At 47.0% G+C, this 20899-nt stretch overlaps 1 protein-coding gene across 1 annotated transcript; it reads left to right on the top strand.

Annotated features, from left to right (window-relative positions):
- Positions 1-18806: 18806 nt before the first annotated feature.
- Positions 18807-20683, top strand: LOC123112753 (putative alpha-L-fucosidase 1). Its single transcript, XM_044533836.1, has 3 exons — positions 18807-19498; positions 19584-19823; positions 19921-20683. The coding sequence occupies exons 1-3, from the start codon at positions 18948-18950 to the stop codon at positions 20585-20587; spliced, it is 1458 nt and encodes a 485-aa protein (XP_044389771.1). The 5' UTR covers positions 18807-18947; the 3' UTR covers positions 20588-20683.
- Positions 20684-20899: the final 216 nt, after the last annotated feature.

The raw sequence follows: 20899 nt of genomic DNA, 5'->3' as shown, positions 1-20899 counted from the left end.
CCTCCCACTCACTTCTTTCGAGAGAAACTTTTTCTCTAGAAAGGATCCATCTTAGCAACGAAATAACTTGCCTTTGGATATGTGATAGAAGGTGTACCCAATAGTTACCTTTGGGTATTCTATGAAGACGCACTTCTCCGATTTGGGTTCGAGCTTATAAGGTTGAAAACCTTTTTCATATAAGCATCGCAACTCCAAACTTTAAGAAACGACAGCTGAGGTTTACTGCTAAACCATAGTTCATACAGTGTCATATCAATGGATTTAGATGGTGCCCTATTAAACGTGAATGCAGCTGTCTCTAATGCATAACCCCAAAACGATAGTGGTAAACTGATAAGAGACATCATAGATCGCACCATATCTAGTAAAGTACGATTACGACGTTTGGACACACCATAACATTGTGGTGTTCCAGGTGGCGTGAGCTGTGAAACTATTCCACATTGTTTTAATTGAAGACCAAACTCGTAACTCAAATATTCATCTCCATGATCAGATCATAGAAACTTTATTTTTCTTGTTATGATGATTTTTCCACTTTACTCTGAAATTCTTTGAACTTTTCAACTATTTCAGACTTATGTTTCATCAAGTAGATATACCCATATCTGCTCAAATCATCTGTAAAGGTTAGAAAATAACGATACTTGCCACGAGCATCAACACTCATTGGACCGCATACATCGGTATGTATTGTTTCCAATAAGTCAGTAGCTCATTCCATTGTTCCGGAGAACGGAGTTTTAGTCATCTTGCCCAAAAGGCACGGTTCGCAAGCATCAAATGATTCATAACCAAGTGATTCCGAAAATCCATCTTTATGGAGTTTCTTCATGCGCTTTACACCGATATGACCCAAACGGCAGTGCCACAAATAAGTTGCACTATCATTATCAACTTTGCATCTTTTAGCATCAATATTATGAATATGTGTATCACTACGATCGAGATCCAACAAACTATTTTCATAGGGTGTATGACCATCAAAGGTTTTATTCATTTAAACAGAACAACAATTATTCTCTGATTTTAAATGAATAACCATATTGCAATAAACATGATCAAATCACATTCATGCTCAACGCAAACGCCAAATAACATTTATTTAGGTTCAACACTAATCCCGAAAGGAGTGTGCGATGATGATCATATCAATCTTGGAACCACTTCCAACACACATCGTCGCTTCACCCTCAACTAGTTTCTGTTTATTCTGTAACTCTTGTTTCGAGTTACTAATCTTAGCAACCGAACAAGTATCAAATACTCAGGGGTTACTATAAACACTAGTTAGGTACACATCAATAATCTATATATCAAATATACCCTTGTTTAGTTTGCCATCCTTCTTATCCACCAAATATTCAGGGTATTTCCGTTTCCAGTGACCATTTCCTTTGCAGTGTAAGCACTCAGTTTCAGGCTTTGGTTCAGCTTTGGGCTTCTTCGTGGGAGTGACAACTTGCTTGTCATTCTACTTGAAGTTCCCTTTCTATCCCTTTGCCCTTTTCTTGAAACTAGTGGTCTTGTCAATCATCAACACTTGATGCTCTTTCTTGATTTCTACCTTCATCGATTTCAACATCACGAAGAGCTCGGGAATCGTTTTCGTCATCCCTTGCATACTATAGTTCATCACAAAGTTCTACTAACTTGGTGATGGTGACTAGAGAATTCTGTCAATCACTATCTTATCTGGAAGATTAACTCCCACTTGATTCAAGCGATTGTAGTACCCAGACAATCTGAGCACTTGCTCACTAGTTGAGCGATTCTCCTCCATCTTTTAGCCATAGAACTTGTTGGAGACTTCATATTTCTCAACTCGGGTATTTGCTTGAAATATTAACTTCAACTCCTGGAACATCTCATATGGTCCATGACATTCAAAACGTCTTTGAAGTCCCGATTCTAAGCCGTTAAGCATGGTGCACAAAACTATCAAGTAGTCATCATATTGAGCTAGCCAAACGTTCATAACGTCTGCATTTTCTCCTGCAATAGGTCTGTCACCTAGCGGTACATTAAGGACATAATTCTTCTGTGCAACAATGAGGATAAACCTCAGATCACGGATCCAATCCGCATCATTGCTACTAACATCTTTCAACACAATTTTCTCTAGGAACATATCAAAATAAACATATGAAAGCAATAAAGCAAGCTATTGATCTACAACATAATTTGCAAAATACTACCAGGACTAAGTTCATGATAAATTAAAGTTCAATTAATCATATTACTTAAGAACTCCCACTTAGATAGACATCCCTCTAATCCTCTAAGTGATTACGTGATCCATATCAACTACACCATGTCCGATCATCACGTGAGATGGAGTAGTTTCAACGGTGAACATCACTATGTTGATCATATCTACTATATGATTCACGCTTGACCTTTCGGTCTCCGTGTTCCGAGGCCATATCTGTATATGCTAGGCTCGTCAAGTTTAACCTGAGTATTCCGCGTGTGCAAAACTGGCTTGCACCCGTTGTAGATGGACGTAGAGCTTATCACACCCGATCATCACGTGGTGTCTGGGCACGACGAACTTTGGCAACGGTGCATACTCAGGGAGAACACTTCTTGATAATTAGTGAGAGATCATCTTATAATGCTACCGTCAAACAAAACAAAATAAGATGTATAACAGATAAACATCATATGCAATAAAAATATGTGACATGATATGGGCATGATCATCTTGCGCCTTTGATCTCCATCTCCAAAGTACTGTCATGATGTCTATCATCACCGGCACGACACCATGATCTTCATCATCTTGATCTATATCAATGTGTCGTCACATGGTCGTCTCGCCAACTATTGCTCTTGCAACTATTTCTATCGCATAGCGATAAAGTAAAGCAATTATTTGGCACTTGCATCTTATGCAACAAAGAGACAACCATAGAGCTTCTGCCAGTTGCCGATAACTTCAACAAAACATGATCATCTCATACAACAACTTATATCTCATCACGTCTTGACCATATCACATCACAACATGCCCTGTAAAAACAAGTTAGACGTCCTCTACTTTGTTGTTGCAAGTTTTACGTGGCTGCTACGGGCTGAGCAAGAACCGTTCTTACCTACGCATCAAAACCACAACGATAGTTCGTCAAGTTGGTGCTGTTTTAACCTTCTCAAGGACCGGGCGTAGCCACACTCGGTTCAACTAAAGTTGGAGAAACTGACACCCGCCAGCCACCTGTGTGCAAAGCACGTCGGTAGAACCAATCTCGCGTAAGCGTACGCGTAATGTCGGTCCGGGCCGCTTCATCCAACAATACCGCCGAACCAAAGTATGACATGCTGGTAAGCAGTATGACTTGTATCGCCCACAACTCACTTGTGTTCTACTCGTGCATATAACATCAACGCATAAAACCTAGGCTCGGATGCCACTGTTGGGTAACGTGGTAATTTCAAAATTTTCCTATGCACACGCAAGATCATGGTGATGGCATAGCAACGAGAGGGGAGAGTGTTGTCCACGTACCCGCGTAGACTGTAAGCGGAAGCGTTATGACAACGCGGTTGATGTAGTCGTACGTCTTCACGATTCGACCGATCCAAGCACCGAACGTACGGCACCTCCGTGTTCAGCACATGTTCAGCTCGATAACGTTCCCCGGGTTCCAATCCAGCAAAGCGTCGGGGATGAGTTCCGTCAGCACAACGGCGTGGTGACGATGATGATGTTCTACTGGCGCAGGGCTTCACCTAAACTCCGCGATGATATGACCGAGGTGGAATATGGTGGAGGGGGGCACCGCACACGGCTAAGGAACAATCCGTAGATCAACTTGGGTGTCTATGGGGTGCCCCCTGCCCCCGTATATAAAGGAGTGGAGGAGGGGAGGGCCGGCCCTCTCTATGGCGCGCCATAGGGGAGTCCTACTCCAACCGGGAGTAGGATTCCCCCTTTCCTAGTCCAACTAGGAGTCCTTCCATGTAGTAGGAGTAGGAGACAAGGAAGGGGAAGAGAGAAGGGAAGGAAGGAGGGGGTGCGGCCCCTCCCCCTAGTTCAATTCGGACTAGGCCATGGGGGGCGTGCGGCCTGCCCTAGGCAGCCCATCTCTCTTTCCCGTATGGCCCAATAAGGCCCAATACTTCTCACCGGTGAATTCTCGTAACTCTCCGGTACTCCGATAAATACCCGAATCACTCGGAACCTTTCCGAACTCCGAATATAGTCGTCCAATATATCGATCTTTACGTCTCGACCATTTCGAGACTCCTCGTCATGTCCCCGATCTCATCCGGGACTCCGAGCTCCTTCGGTACATCAAAACTCATAAACTCATAATATAACTGTCATCGAAACCTTAAGCGTGCGAACCCTACGGGTTCGAGAACTATGTAGACATGACCTAGAACTGTTTCCGGTCAATAACCAATAGTGGAACCTGGATGTTCATATTGGCTCCTACATATTCTACGAAGATCTTTATCGGTCAAACCGCATAACAACATACGTTGTTCCCTTTGTCATCGGTATGTTACTTGCCCGAGATTCAATCGTCGGTATCCAATACCTAGTTCAATCTCGTTACTGGCAAGTCTCTTTACTCGTTCCGTAATACATCATCCCACAACTAACTCATTAGTTGCAATGCTTGCAAGGCTTAAGTGATGTGTATTACCGAGAGGGCCCAGAGATACCTCTCCGACAATCGGAGTGACAAAACCTAATCTCGAAATACGCCAACCCAACATGTACCTTCGGAGACACCTGTAGAGCACCTTTATAATCACCCAGTTACGTTGTGACGTTTGGTAGCACACAAAGTGTTCCTCTGGTAAACGGGAGTTGCATAATCTCATAGTCACAGGAACATGTATAAGTCATGAAGAAAGCAATAGCAACATACTAAACGATCAAGTGTTAGGCTAACGGAATGGGTCATGTCAATCACATCATTTTCCTAATGATGTGACCTCATTAATCAAATGACAACACATGTCTATGGTTAGGAAACAAAACCATCTTTGATTAATGAGCTAGTCAAGTAGAGGCATACTAGTGACTATATGTTTGTCTATGTATTCACACATGTATCATGTTTCCGGTTAATACAATTCTAGCATGAATAATAAACATTTATCATGAAATAAGGAAATAAATAATAACTTTATTATTGCCTCTAGGGCATATTTCCTTCAAGACGATGACTCCTCGTGTCCCATGTGGGCCAGTCCATATCATGTGTCCTAATCTTCCTCGCCGGTGACCTGCGGCTTCACTTCCCGGGCAAACGATCGTCGAGGATGCTAGACATGGAAACGGAAGGACTTGAAGAACGGACGTTCACGAAGATTTACACTAGGTTCACTAATAGACGATTTTGTTTAATGAAATATGTTAAAAATGTAATGATTGTGTTTCAGTAAAAATCATCTAGTTATGGGAGCAACTATCCAAGGGTTACCTCTTATAGGGCACCCACTAGGGTCATTTTCTTGGCATGTGAGCTCGTCAAGTGGTGTGCCCAGCTACCGTCACGTGTCGCATGTTGGGCGCTTCCTCGGTTTTTGTTTTTATTTTTTCTATACACGTTTTCGGGTTTTAGATGGTTTTTCATGAGAAGCACAAATTTGCTTCCGCGAGAAGCACAATTGTACTTCTTTAAATGGAAAAAAAGGTGCGTTTCCATGTGAAGCAGATATTTGCTTCTCGTGGAACCACAAATTTGATTCCGGAAGGCAAAAGATGTGCTTCCACGACTCAAAAAAATGATCTTCTCGAAGATAAAATAAATGAAAGACCACAACCGTGCTTCCATGCTTTGGATTTTTTTTATTTTTTTGCCTTTTTGCTTTATTCTTTTTCTTTGGTCTTTTGGTTTTCCCGTGAGAAATGTTCGATCAAAACCTATTGACATGGGAGCTAGTTTTGAAAAACTCGATACGAGAAATTCAATGATGGAAACGGTTCGGAACTTGAACACACGGTTCAGGAGATAAATTATTTCGAATAAATGAATCTAGAAAAACAAAAGAAAACACCATATTGCAACAAGTGACGTACATGTGGTGCATCACTTGTCATCACCTGAGATTGTGGGAATGACCTTTACAAGTTACACTTTTTAACAAGTGATTTCGGCCATTCTATGATCATCTGCGCCTTTGTATTGTGAACCTGGCCTAGCGCATCTTCCTTGTACAGTGAGAGCAACTAATTGGCGAGCGCTCCTTCAGAAGCCTCCCAACGGTTACTTGGTGCGCTCTTAGCCGCCGCCACATGTCGCGCTCTGGACGCTTTCTTTGATTTTTTTTTTAAATTTCACACGTGTTTTTCGCTTTTTAGATTGTTTTTCCCCGGGGTTTTTTACAACTTTTCATTCTTTTCATCGGTCTTTTCTAGTCTTTTTACAAAAAATTGCACGAAAAAATGCATTTTTCTTTTTTTTTCTTCCGTGAGATGCATGATTTTACTTTCGCAAAAGGCATGTTTTTGCTTCCGTGAGAGGCATGGCCGTGTTCTTGGAAACGAAAAAAAGAACGCGCTTTCTCTTTTTTTCTTCTTCCGTGAAAGGCACGGTTTTGCTTCCGCGAAAGGCACGACCATGCCTCTCGGAAACAGAAAAAAATGTGTTTTCTCTTTTTTTTCCATGAGAGAAATGATTTTGCTTCCGCAAGAGGCACGGTCGTGCCTCTCGGAAACGAAAAAAACACATTTTCTCATTCTTTTTTTTTCTTTCGCGAGAGGCATGAATTTGTTTTCACGAGAGGCATCGGAAACGGTTTCCCGAAAGGGAAAAAAGACATGCTTCCAGTTCGGTTTTTTGTTCCGTTTTTTCTTAAAAAAAAGTTTGTCAAAACCTATCAATATGGGATCTAGTTTTAAAGATCTCGACGCGAAAAATCTAACGATGAAAATGGTTCATGATTTGGACGCACGATTTTAAAGATAAAATGTTTTGAATAAAAAGATGTAAGAAAAAAGAGAAACTTGCAGGTTGTGACAAGTAACGCACGTACAATACACCACTTAGTGATTTTTAGAAAAAATAACTTATCAATTAGTGATTTCATTGTACTATGCTACTGATTATGGTGGGCTAAGCAAGTCAGGGCTCGGCCACCAACCGATAATGTGAGCAGCCTTCTGGCCTTTCACACACACGGCAACTATATCCCGCTAACAGCAAGAAGATAGTTCCCCTTGTCTTTTTTCTTTTCCTATCCCTATTAACACCTCTATGAACACCTCCGAGAGACTGAGCTGACATGTCATCTTAAATTTTACGAAGTCACCGTAGGTGTCTCGTCATTGATGGGGACGTCTCCTCCCACTAAAAGCGCATCGCCGGAAATTCTGAAATAAATCCAGGACCAGGACTTGAACCCTGGTGGACTGGGGATACCACTGTCCCTCTAACCATCCAACCACAGGTTGATTCGCAATAGTTCCCCTCGTCTGAAGTGTAGTGCAACCGGCTGGCCCATCATTGTTGCATAGTGTCCTTTTTTCTGTGTTGTTTTTTATGTTTTTACTATTTAGGCCGGGGTTTTTTTTGTAATGTTTTTGCTGGTTTTCACTGTCTCAAGGTCAAGTTTTCTTGGGTTTTATTATTTTTCTTTTTCTTTTTATTTCTTCACCGATTTGCTTGTGTTTTTCCTTTTCTCCTTTGTTTTCTCTTTTTTTTTGTTTTTTCACCGACACTTTTGGTTTTTTTTCTTTATATATTGATTTCCTTTGTTTATTTATTATTATTTTTCCTCCCCCCCCTTTTTTTTGCTTGTTGTCATTTTCTTTGGCTTTTCTTTTCTTTCTTATTTTTCATTGTTTCTCCTTGTTTCTTTTTTCTTTTTCATCGGTTTTTTAGTTTTCTTGTATCTTCCTCGGTTTTCATTGCTTTTTAAGTATAATATGTATATTATTTTATTAAATATAAATTCTGAACACTTTTGAAAATACAGTTTCAATAATTTTAAATTCATGATGAATAACTTTAGTGGGAATAAACATGTTTACACCCGCAATATACATTTTTCGTATACATCATGAACATTTATATATACATTCTAACATTTATAAATACAGAATTAAGCTTTTCAAATATATGTTTGTTGATATCTACTTTTATGCAGTGTACGTTGTACATTTCATATGCATTAGAAACATTCTTTTAATACATGTTTAACGTTTTCTAAATACATGATCAATATTTTTTTATACACATTATATATTTTTGTGTATATTTATTGTATACGTGATAAATATTTTTTCTACATAGATTTAACATTTTTTGAGTGGTTGATTAATATTTTTTAAAATACAGGATCAATGTTTTATGATACATATTTCATATTATTTGAATATGTATTTCGTATACATGAAAACACTTTTTCCTACATAGATTTACCATTTTTCAAATGCTTGATTAACATTTTTTTAATAGATGGTCAATATTTTTTTCATACACATTGTATATCTTTTGTAAACATTTTTGGTATACATGAGAAAATCATTTTCTATTCAGCTTTAGCATTTTTAAAATGCTTGATTAATATTTTTCCAATACTTGATCAACTTTTTTCATAGACATTGTATACATTTTTCGTATACATGAGAAACATTTTCCTATACACATTTAACCATTTTTCAAATGTTTTATGAAAAAAAATGTGATATACTCCCTTCGTCCCAAAATAAGTGTCTCAACTTTGTACTAACTTTAATACAAAATTGTATTAAGGTCAAGACATTTATTTTGGGACGGAGGGTGGAAAAGGAGAGAAAAACGATGGGGCATGTGGTCTTGCACGCTGGGCCGGCCCAGTGTCGCTCTCACCTTTAGTCGCGTATTAAGCGAGCCTATCAAGAGATAGGCTCTCTTTCATGCAGGGCTTTGAGTCAGGAGGAGGCCCACAACAACAACATTCTCTTCTCTCCATTCTCCGAAAAGGCTAACTTTTTCCTTCCTACATTTTATCTCTACAACAGTTATCTTGTATAATTATTTCTTTTTGGTCGCTACTCTCCTAACTGACGATTTGAAGAGGATACGAATGTCCATTCACCCTACCACACATCTTCGTTCTAGCTTCCTTAATCAACGACGAGTAAAGATACCGGAAAAAATCTAAGGGAGTACAATACACTTTATATTCACATCTTGAATAGTGAGAAGGGGTAAATAAGAAAGTATCATTTCTCTCTCCTTTGCGGATATGCCCATATTCAGCTCTTGAAAGATTGAGAAATAGAAAGAGAGAATGTTCAAACTCAACTAGACGACAATTCCTCTTATTAAAACCTCTCTTGTCGAGTCTTCCCCTCATTGCGAGTTTCTCTCTCGCTTCACGTGTAATAAGCATTAAAAAATGATTGTGAAAGACAAGTGTTTCAATAAGAGAAAATCTTTGTTAGAAATTACCCCTTTCCTGATTGGTACCGGGCAGGGAAGAATGGTTGGAATAAAAAACAACCCTCAGGTTTCTACTTTGGCTATCCCGAAGGGAGCATCAGGAAAGTCCTATCGGTTGCTACTTTATCCAGACCGCCTGGAAAAGCATGAATAAAAGGTTTGAATGATACGATCCTTCCGTCACCCTGAGAATGGAAGGGATGATTTTGTGTTGAAATGTGAGATGGGCCTAGAGCCCATATGACAATCTCAGATTTGATCTCTAAGGGCCCATGTAGGTGGCATGACAAGGTAGTGGGAAGTTTAGTCCCACCATGCTAGTGGAAGGAAAGTTGGAGTGGTTTATAAGGGTGGCTCTTCTACATGCTATTGGAGCTTGAGAAGAGAAGAGGCCCTCGCGCGCTCCTCCTCTGCCGCCCGCCTCGCCACGCCTCGCCTCGTCACGACGCGCCGCGTCGCGCCGCACCGCACCGCGGGTTGCGGGAATGAGCCGAGCCGAGCTCACACCTATGCGCTTATTTTTGCCAGTCACTAACGGAGAGGTTCTGACAGCAGGGCCACGATCCGAGACGTCGGATCGTGGGCTGTCACGGACTCGGACGTGGGTCAAGCCCACGTCTCTCCACGCGGCTGCGTCTATATAAGTGTGCGGTGTCCCCTAACCCTAGCCGCCACGAACAGATCACATCTGCTCACGCGCACGCCCACCGTCATTCCTTTGCTGCTGCGGCCGCCGGTGACTCGATCCCGTCCGCCGCGTACACGGTCGACGGGAGAGCAGGTCTCCAAAACCACGCCCTTCTGGTTCCTGTACGGGGTGAGGGGCGAATAGGTTTTTGGGCAGCGATTACGCGACTGCTCGCTTCCGATCGTCTACTTCCTCTACGTCCGCGTCGCCTTCATCATCACCATGTCCACCGACCCCGACCGTGCCGCCGCCGAGAAAGCTGAAGCCGACAAGAAGGCCGCCGAGGACGCCGCTGCTGCCACCAAAGCCGCGGCCTCTGCATGGCCTACTGGAGGGTATAACTCGTTTATCCCGCTCCTGATTAATTTCATATTAGCAGTACTAGCAGTATGTGTAGATTTGTCTACTGTTTGCTTAGTACGTGCATGTTTAGATCAAAGTCAGTACGTCATCAACTTAGTCAATGCCATGCTAGTGATTTACTCGTGGATTAATTTAATCGAGAAATTGCCTATTTACTCAACAATCCAAAAACCTATTATGTGTAGGAATTTTTCGGCAAGTGGCTTTGCCGCAGCACTGAAACCGGATAAGTTTACCGGTACGTATTTTAAGCGTTGGCAGACAAAGACCACTTTATGGCTCACGGCTATGAACGTGTTCTGGGTCACCGGTGTGTCCACGGGAACGATTGCTCCTGAACAGGAGAAGGCGTTCAGGGAGGCAACCACTGTGTTTCTCGGAGCAGTTCTTAGCGTGATCGGAGATAAACTGGTCGACGCATATTTACATGTGCATGTCGCCAAGGACTTGTGGGAGGCGCTCGAATCTAAGTTCGGGGCCGCCGATGCAGGGAGCGAGATGTATATTATAGAGCAGTTCCACGACTACAAGATGGTTGAGAACCGTCCTGTACTGGAGCAGGCTCATGAGATAATATGCATTGTTAAGGAGCTTGAGCTTCTGAAGTGCGAGTTACCGGGCAAGTTTGTCGCGGGCTGCATAATCGCTAAGCTCCCCAATTCCTGGAGGAACTTTGCCACCACTCTGAAACATCAGAGGCGTGAATTCTCTGTGGAGGATGTCATTGGCCATCTGAGTGTTGAGCAGAATTCGAGGGCAAAGGACTCGCACGGAAAAGGGGCCGAAGGGACTTCTGTTGCCAACATGGTGAACCAGAGGAACTTCAACTCCCACAAGTTCAAGGGAAAGAACGGTGTCCAACAGAATACCGACTTCAAGAAGAAGGGTAAGAAGACCTTCAAGAAGAACAAGAAGGATGAGGGCTGCTTTACTTGTGGTTCGACTGAACATTGGGCCAACAAGTGCCCAAACAAGTTTAAGAAGTCAGGACAGGACTCCAAGTCTGTCAACATGATTGTGGGCAACAATGAGAATGGTGCATCTGGGTACGGTAATTTATTTACTGTTTTTTCAGTGTTTCAGCCTACCGATTGGTGGGTGGATACAGGTGCAGGTGTTCATGTGTGTGCTGACATTTCATTGTTCTCTTCTTACCAGGTCACAGGCCACGGGTCCGTATTGATGGGGAATGGCGCGAGTGCTTCTGTTCATGGTGTTGGCACGGTCGATCTGAAGTTTACTTCGGGAAGGATCGTGCAGCTGAAGAACGTGCAGCATGTCCCCGCCATCAAGAAGAACCTCGTTAGTGGCTCCCTTCTATGTAGAGAAGGGTTTAAGTTGGTATTCGAGTCTAATAAATTAGTTGTTACTAAGTATGGACTATTTGTTGGAAAAGGTTATGAGAGCGGAGGGATGTTCCGCCTTTCCCTCGCAGATTTCTGTAATAAAGTCGTGAACCATGTTCATTCGAGTGTTAATGAATCTGAGGTTTGGCATTCACGTCTTTGTCACATAAGTTTCGGTGTTATGACGCGGCTAGCTAAGTTGGATTTAATCCCGAGTTTCACTTTAGCCAAAGGTTCTAAGTGCCTGTCATGTGTGCAAGCTAAGCAACCTCGCCAGCCTCACAAGGCTGCGGAGGAGAGACACTTGGCACCATTAGAACTCATACATTCTGATCTTTGTGAGATGAACGGTGTATTGACTAAAGGTGGAAAGAAATACTTCATGACATTGATAGATGATTCCACTAGATATTGCTATGTGTATCTGTTAAATACTAAAGATGAGGCTCTACACTACTTTAAAATCTATAAGGCAGAAGTTGAGAATCAACTTGAAAAGAAAATTAAACGATTCCGTTCAGATCGTGGTGGAGAGTACTTCTCGAGTGAGTTTGATTCCTTCTGTGCGGAACACGGCATTATTCATGAGAGGACGCCTCCCTATTCACCCCAGTCAAACGGGGTTGCCGAGCGGAAAAACCGTACTCTAACTGATCTGGTTAACGCCATGTTAGATACGTCGGGTTTATCCAAGGCATGGTGGGGGGAGGCTATATTGACGGCATGTCATGTCCTGAATAAAGTTCCGATAAAGGATAATGAGATCACTCCCTATGAGAGATGGGCAAAGAGAAGGACAACACTCTCGTACTTGCGTACTTGGGGCTGTTTGGCGAAAGTCAACGTGCCGATCCCCAAAAAGCGTAAGCTTGGACCCAAGACTGTGGACTGCGTTAATTTGGGCTACGCTAAGAACAGCGTTGGCTATAGATTTCTAGTAGTGAAATCTGAGTTACCTGACCAGAAGGTCGGTACAATCATAGAGTCTAAGGATGCTACATTCTTTGAGGATATTTTTCCTATGAGAGATATGCAAAGCACTTCTAGACAGGAATCTGAGGAGACTCCTGAGCCTGCCATTCCTATGGAATATTATGAACGAACACATGATGAAAATCCTGAGGAGGATGACGAGGAAACCCTTGGTAGGGGCAAGAGACAAAGGACTGCAAAGACCTTTGGTGATGATTTCTTCGTGTACCTCGTGGATGATACTCCCACTTCTATCTCAGAAGCGTATGCCTCTCCAGAAGCTGACTACTGGAAGGATGCGGTCCGTAGCGAGATGGATTCCATCATGGCTAACGGGACATGGGAGATCACTGAGCGTCCCTATGGTTGCAAACCATTGGGATGTAAGTGGGTGTTCAAGAAAAAGCTTAGGCCCGATGGTACGATTGAAAAGTACAAGGCCAGGCTTGTGGCCAAGGGCTATGACCAGAAAGAAGAGGAAGATTTCTTCGATACTTATTCACCTGTGGCTAGACTGACCACCATTCGAGTATTACTCTCGTTGGCGGCCTCACATGGTCTTCTCGTCCATCAAATGGATGTTAAGACGGCTTTTCTGAATGGAGAGCTAAATGAGGAAATCTACATGCAACAGCCAGATGGCTTTGTGATAGATGGTCAGGAAAGGAAGGTGTGTAAGTTGCTGAAATCTTTATATGGCCTGAAGCAAGCACCTAAGCAATGGCATGATAAGTTCAATACAACTCTGACATCTGTTGGTTTCGTTGTTAATGAGGCTGACAAATGTGTATACTATCGCCATGGTGGGGGCGAAGGAGTTATACTGTGCTTGTATGTTGATGACATACTGATATTCGGAACAAACCTCAAAGTCATTGAGGAGGTCAAATCGTTTCTGTCTCAGAACTTTGAGATGAAGGACCTTGGTGTGGCTGATGTTATCTTGAACATCAAGCTACTGAGAGATAATGAGGGTGGGATCACACTTCTGCAATCCCATTATGTTGAGAAGGTGTTGAGTCGTTTTGGATATTCGGACTGCACACCATCTCAAACACCATATGATCCTAGCGTGTTGATTCGAAAGTCCAAAGGCATGGCTAAAGATCAATTGAGATACTCTCAAATCATTGGTTCACTGATGTACCTAGCGAGCGCAACGAGGCCTGACATCGCGTTTGCTGTGAGCAAACTGAGCCGGTTTGTTTCCAAACCGGGTGATGTACATTGGCATGCTGTTGAAAGAGTTATGCGCTATCTGAAAGGTACTATGAACTATGGACTTCACTATACCGGAGACCCGTCGGTACTTGAAGGGTATAGTGATGCGAATTGGATCTCTGATGCTGATGAGATGAAGGCCACAACTGGGTATATGTTTACTCTTGGAGGTGGCGCTGTTTCCTGGAAGTCTTGCAAGCAAACGATCTTAACGAGATCGACAATGGAAGCAGAATTAACAGCATTAGACACTTCTGGTGTTGAAGCAGGATGGCTTCGAGATCTTTTGATGGACTTGCCACTGGTTGATAAACCGGTTCCGGCTATCCTTATGAACTGTGACAATCAGACTGTCATCACCAAGGTGAAGAGTTCAAAGGACAACATGAAGTCCAACAAACACATAAGAATGAGATTAAAAGCTGTCAGAAAATTAAGAAACTCCGGAGTGATAGCGCTGGACTATGTCCATACGGCTAAGAATCTGGCAGATCCCTTTACGAAAGGGCTATCACGTGTAGTGATAGATAGTGCATCGAGGGAGATGGGTATGAGACCCACATGAGTTGCCATGGTGGTAACCCAACCTATGTGATCGGAGATCCCGTGAAGTAGGACCTGGGAAACAAGCCAGTGGTGAACTGAGGAGAGTAACTTTACTAACCCACTCCGTTGGAGATGCAATACTCTCGGAAACTGTATGGAAGGATGACTACTGTCTTAATGTGTTCCAAGGCTTATATGTATAAGCAAGATGCTATCCTACAGAGCGATCTTTGGAGGAACACACCTATGTGAGCCCGACTGCTAGTCACAGTCTATGAGATTGGGGTGATCTCTAGTAAGCTCATGAATAGGCCAGGAGTGTGACTTATATGCTCCACCCGAGGGGTCAGCCTTCGGCAGCCCAGTACTAGTAAGACATGTGGTGAAACTTCTTTACGCCAAACTGACAATTCAAGGCATAGTCCATTGTTCAGTTGTGAAGGAGTGTAGCTACTTGCTCTAGGTGAAGCTCAACCTTAACAGGTCTTCACTGAAACACTAGTATATCAAAACAGCGTTTGGAACAAAGGACAAAGTGGGCCCCTGAGATCTGGTGGGGGATTGTTGAAATGTGAGATGGGCCTAGAGCCCATATGACAATTTCAGATTTGATCTCTAAGGGCCCATGTAGGTGGCATGACAAGGTGGTGGGAAGTTTAGTCCCACCATGCTAGTGGAAGGAAAGTTGGAGTGGTTTATAAGGGTGGCTCTTCTACATGCTATTGGAGCTTGAGAAGAGAAGAGGCCCTCGCGCGCTCCTCCTCTGCCGCCCGCCTCGCCACGCCTCGCCTCGTCACGACGCGCCGCGTCGCGCCGCACCGCGGGTTGCGGGAATGAGCCGAGCCGAGCTCACACCTATGCGCTTATTTTTGCCAGTCACTAACGGAGAGGTTCTGACAGCAGGGCCACGATCCGAGACGTCGGATCGTGGGCTGTCACGGACTCGGACGTGGGTCAAGCCCACGTCTCTCCACGCGGCTGCGTCTATATAAGTGTGCGGTGTCCCCTAACCCTAGCCGCCACGAACAGATCACATCTGCTCACGCGCACGCCCACCGTCGTTCCTTTGCTGCTGCTGCCGCCGGTGACTCCATCCCGTCCGCCGCGTACACGGTCGACGGGAGAGCAGGTCTCCGAAACCACGCCCTTCTGGTTCCTGTACGGGGTGAGGGGCGAATAGGTTTTTGGGCAGCGATTACGCGACTGCTCGCTTCCGATCGTCTACTTCCTCTACGTCCGCGTCGCCTTCATCATCACCATGTCCACCGACCCCGACCGTGCCGCCGCCGAGAAAGCTGAAGCCGACAAGAAGGCCGCCGAGGACGCCGCTGCTGCCACCAAAGCCGCGGCCTCTGCATGGCCTACTGGAGGGTATAACTCGTTTATCCCGCTCCTGATTAATTTCATATTAGCAGTACTAGCAGTATGTGTAGATTTGTCTACTGTTTGTTTAGTACGTGCATGTTTAGATCAAAGTCAGTACGTCATCAACTTAGTCAATGTCATGCTAGTGATTTACTCGTGGATTAATTTAATCGAGAAATTGCCTATTTACTCAACATTTTGTAGTTTTTGGTCTATGAAGATGCGTTGTTAGGTGCTCCATTTTCCCATTGAGGATGAACCTCAACCTGTGCTTGAGAGATAGCTCCCCATACACTGCTAAGGGATGTATGGAGAGAAGATGAATAGAAAGTTAGATCTACATATGGGATCTCATCTCAATCACCCCATCTATCCTCTTGAGTTGAAGTTTGTTTGATTTCAAACTCCGATTCAAAAGGCTACCCGGTGAAGGAACGAAAATGATTAATTCTGTGCCCGTGTTCTGAATTGCGGAGGGAGTTCGACGATGTTAACCACGACTTTCCTTGCTTTGTTCGGTTATCATTCCGCCATAGTACTAGCTGCTAGTACTGCCTGTGAGTCGAGAGTTCCCGGAGAAGCGTCGAGCACGCGGGGGTTGGGACAGCGATAGCGAAAGCGACGCCACAACCTCGCTCGCCCTCCCTGCGGCAGCAGTGCAGCCAGCAGCTACGTCCAAAGCCAGCGTGCTCCGTTGTTACGCTGCTGATGGTGCCCGTGGATCCTGCTATTCACCTGCATCCATGGTCCTCTATGTCCTGTGGCGGCCGCCATGGTTGTTCACTTGTCCCGGCCCTGGTGGCCGCGACAAATGGCATCTTCTTCCAGGACATTGCACCTGTGCTTGAGAGATAGCTCCCCATACACTGCTAAGGGATGTATGGAGAGAAGATGAATAAAAAGTTAGATCTACATATGGGATCTCATCTCAATCGCCCCATCTATCCTCTTGAGTTGAAGTTTGTTTGATTTCAAACTTCGATTCAAAAGGCTACCCGGTGAAGGAACGAAAATGATTAATTCTGTGCCCGTGTTCTGAATTGCGGAGGGAGTTCGACGATGTTAACCACGACTTTCCTTGCTTTGTTCGGTTATCATTCCGCCATAGTACTAGCTGCTAGTACTGCCTGTGAGTCGAGAGTTCCCGGAGAAGCGTCGAGCACGCGGGGGTTGGGACAGCGATAGCGAAAGCGACGCCACAACCTCGCTCGCCCTCCCTGCGGCAGCAGTGCAGCCAGCAGCTACGTCCAAAGCCAGCGTGCTCCGTTGTTACGCTGCTGATGGTGCCCGTGGATCCTGCTATTCACCTGCATCCATGGTCCTCTATGTCCTGTGGCGGCCGCCATGGTTGTTCACTTGTCCCGGCCCTGGTGGCCGCGACAAATGGCATCTTCTTCCAGGACATTGCACCTGTGCTTGAGAGATAGCTCCCCATACACTGCTAAGGGATGTATGGAGAGAAGATGAATAGAAAGTTAGATCTACATATGGGATCTCATCTCAATCGCCCCATCTATCCTCTTGAGTTGAAGTTTGTTTGATTTCAAACTCCGATTCAAAAGGCTACCCGGTGAAGGAACGAAAATGATTAATTCTGTGCCCGTGTTCTGAATTGCGGAGGGAGTTCGACGATGTTAACCACGACTTTCCTTGCTTTGTTCGGTTATCATTCCGCCATAGTACTAGCTGCTAGTACTGCCTGTGAGTCGAGAGTTCCCGGAGAAGCGTCGAGCACGCGGGGGTTGGGACAGCGATAGCGAAAGCGACGCCACAACCTCGCTCGCCCTCCCTGCGGCAGCAGTGCAGCCAGCAGCTACGTCCAAAGCCAGCGTGCTCCGTTGTTACGCTGCTGATGGTGCCCGTGGATCCTGCTATTCACCTGCATCCATGGTCCTCTATGTCCTGTGGCGGCCGCCATGGTTGTTCACTTGTCCCGGCCCTGGTGGCCGCGACAAATGGCATCTTCTTCCAGGACATTGCACCTGTGCTTGAGAGATAGCTCCCCATACACTGCTAAGGGATGTATGGAGAGAAGATGAATAGAAAGTTAGATCTACATATGGGATCTCATCTCAATCGCCCCATCTATCCTCTTGAGTTGAAGTTTGTTTGATTTCAAACTCCGATTCAAAAGGCTACCCGGTGAAGGAACGAAAATGATTAATTCTGTGCCCGTGTTCTGAATTGCGGAGGGAGTTCGACGATGTTAACCACGACTTTCCTTGCTTTGTTCGGTTATCATTCCGCCATAGTACTAGCTGCTAGTACTGCCTGTGAGTCGAGAGTTCCCGGAGAAGCGTCGAGCACGCGGGGGTTGGGACAGCGATAGCGAAAGCGACGCCACAACCTCGCTCGCCCTCCCTGCGGCAGCAGTGCAGCCAGCAGCTACGTCCAAAGCCAGCGTGCTCCGTTGTTACGCTGCTGATGGTGCCCGTGGATCCTGCTATTCACCTGCATCCATGGTCCTCTATGTCCTGTGGCGGCCGCCATGGTTGTTCACTTGTCCCGGCCCTGGTGGCCGCGACAAATGGCATCTTCTTCCAGACCAGCGACAGCAAGCCAAGCCAGGGCAGGGTTGCCTTGCCGTTGCCGACTTGGAGCCTTCTGGAGCTTAAGGCTCATCCATGCCGAGCTATGCGCTTCCTTCCAGCAGCAATATTCCCGTCCTGCCGCAAGACGCCGAGAATGGCAGCCGGCATGCAGGCCTGTGCGTTATCGGACCGGCCGGCCACCCACTGAAAGCAACCCAAGTTACTGAGCCCCAGCGCGACAGTCCTCGTCCCGTAACATGGACTGGATAGTCGGATCGAGGGCGATCGATCAGGGTGTCGGGTACCGGATCGATCGGGACGCGTACGTAGCCACTGAAACTCCAGTAAGAATCCAACCTCACTCACTCGGGTTCACATGCGCCACTGGCCTGTCCGCATTCGTCGTGTCACGTTTCTCCCTCTTCCATCGCCGGAGTCCCCCGTCCGTTACAGCACGCGGCGTTGGCAGTATATGTAGGAGTAGGACTGGACTGTGGACACCGGGGAGGGAGAGAGAGACAGCATGGGGGGACGTCCGTTGATGTCGCTGCTGTGCTACTACTGCCTGGTGTTCGCCGCCGGCATTGTGGCGGCGGCGGGGGCTGGAACGAGCGTGCCGCCGCCGCTGCCGGTGCTGCCCATCCCGACGGCGGCGCAGCTGGCGTGGCAGCGGCGCGAGGTCATCATGTTCTTCCACTTCGGGATGAACACCTTCACGGACGTGGAGCGGGGCACGGGCGCCGAGGACCCGGCCCTCTTCGCCCCGGCCGCACTCAACGCCACCCAGTGGATGGACGCGGCGGCCGCCGCCGGCGCCTCGCTCGCCATCCTGGTCGCCAAGCACCACGACGGCTTCTGCCTCTGGCCGTCCGCCTACACCGCCCACTCCGTGCGCGCCAGCCCCTGGCGCGCCGGCAGCGGCGACGTCGTCGGCGAGTTCACGGCCGCCGCGCGCGCGCGGGGCGTCGACGCCGGCCTCTACCTCTCGCCGTGGGACCTCCACGACCACCGGTACGGCCAAGAGGTCGCGTACAACGAGTACTACATGGCCCAGCTCCACGAGCTCCTCACCCGGTCAGTGCCTGAAATCATTTGCACGTGCATACACACATCGTCGGCCCGGCCGGCCATTGTTGACATGTCATCGTTACATGTGTAGGTACGGGAGGGTGTGGGAGATCTGGTTCGACGGCAACAAGGGGACCAACGCGACCAAGATGACGTACCATTTCCAGGAGTGGTTCGACACGGTGAGGCAGCTGCAGGGCTCCATCAACATCTTCTCCGACGCCGGCCCCGACATCCGGTGGGTCGGCGACGAGAACGGCTTCGCCGGAACCACCTGCTGGTCCGCCGTCAACCAATCCTCCATAACCATCGGCAGCGCCGGCATCGAGAAGTACGCACACACATACAACATGATCTTACCAAGCAGTTACACGACCAAACGAGAAAGAATTGCTCTGTTCTGTTGTTGACTGACAGCGGGTTGCCAGGTACCTGAACGAGGGCGATCCGCGGGGCACGGAGTGGGTGCCGCCGGAGTGCGACGTGTCGATCCGGCCGGGCTGGTTCTGGCACCGGAACGAGACGGCCAAGCCGCTGAGCCAGCTGCTCAACATCTACTACAACTCGGTGGGCCGCAACTGCGTGCTGCTGCTGAACGCGCCGCCCAACGCCACGGGCCTGATCGACGGCGCCGACATGGCCAGGCTGCGCGAGTTCGGCGCCGCCGTGAAGCGCATCTTCGGCACGGACCTGGCCGAGGGCAGCAGGGCGCGGGCCAGCAGCGAGCGCGGCGGCGGCTTCGAGGCGGGCAAGGTGCTGGACGGCCGGGACGGCACGTACTGGGCGCCGACGGCGGAGGACGGGCGGCGGAACGGGTACTGGATCGAGCTGCGGCGGCCGGCGGGGGCGCGGGCGTTCAACGTGGTGCGGGTGCAGGAGCACGTGGCGCTGGGGCAGCGGGTGGAGCGGCACGAGGTGTACGTGGACGGCGTGGCCGTGGCCCGCGGCACGACGGTGGGCCACAAGCGGCTGCACCGGCTGGCCTGCCCCGTAGCCGGGCGGACGGTGAAGATATGGTTCGCGGCGCGGCGCGGGCCGCCGCTGGTGTCGGCGGTGGGCCTCCACCTGGACCCCTACACAACCGACGTGATGTGACGGCCGTCCTGCGCGTGCGCCAATAATTTGTTGTTGCGTCATATACGACTCGAAACGTTTTTCTTGGAAGCACCTATAGGTCAGGTACCTGAAAAAGAAAATTCGTGTCGGTGTCTTCTATTCCTGGCCATCGGATCAATATCCGACGGTCAGAAGCGTGCCGCCACCTGTTCATCTTCTTCCTCCTTCCCGCGACAGTTCCTCCTTCCCCGCGGCCTACCCAGCCCTAACCACCTACCATGCCGCCCTCCCTTGACCTTCACCCATCACCGTGCTAACCACCGCCACACATTCCTGCATTCCCCGTCCTGA

This window comes from Triticum aestivum, chromosome 5B, assembly GCF_018294505.1.
Source record: "Triticum aestivum cultivar Chinese Spring chromosome 5B, IWGSC CS RefSeq v2.1, whole genome shotgun sequence".
Taxonomy (NCBI): Eukaryota; Viridiplantae; Streptophyta; class Magnoliopsida; order Poales; family Poaceae; genus Triticum; species Triticum aestivum.
The sequence above is the reverse complement of the archived record's forward strand: the minus strand, read 5'-3'. Positions and strand labels throughout refer to the sequence as shown.

What these genes read in the sequence shown, in the direction of transcription:
- LOC123112753 (XM_044533836.1), top strand. Translation starts at nt 18,948, where the DNA reads ATGGGGGGACGTCCGTTGATGTCGCTGCTGTGCTACTACTGCCTGGTG. An exon ending in CTCCACGAGCTCCTCACCCG is followed by an intron (nt 19,499 to 19,583) that starts GTCAGTGCCTGA and finishes TTACATGTGTAG; the next exon opens with GTACGGGAGGGTGTGGGAGA. An exon ending in GGCAGCGCCGGCATCGAGAA is followed by an intron (nt 19,824 to 19,920) that starts GTACGCACACAC and finishes GCGGGTTGCCAG; the next exon opens with GTACCTGAACGAGGGCGATC.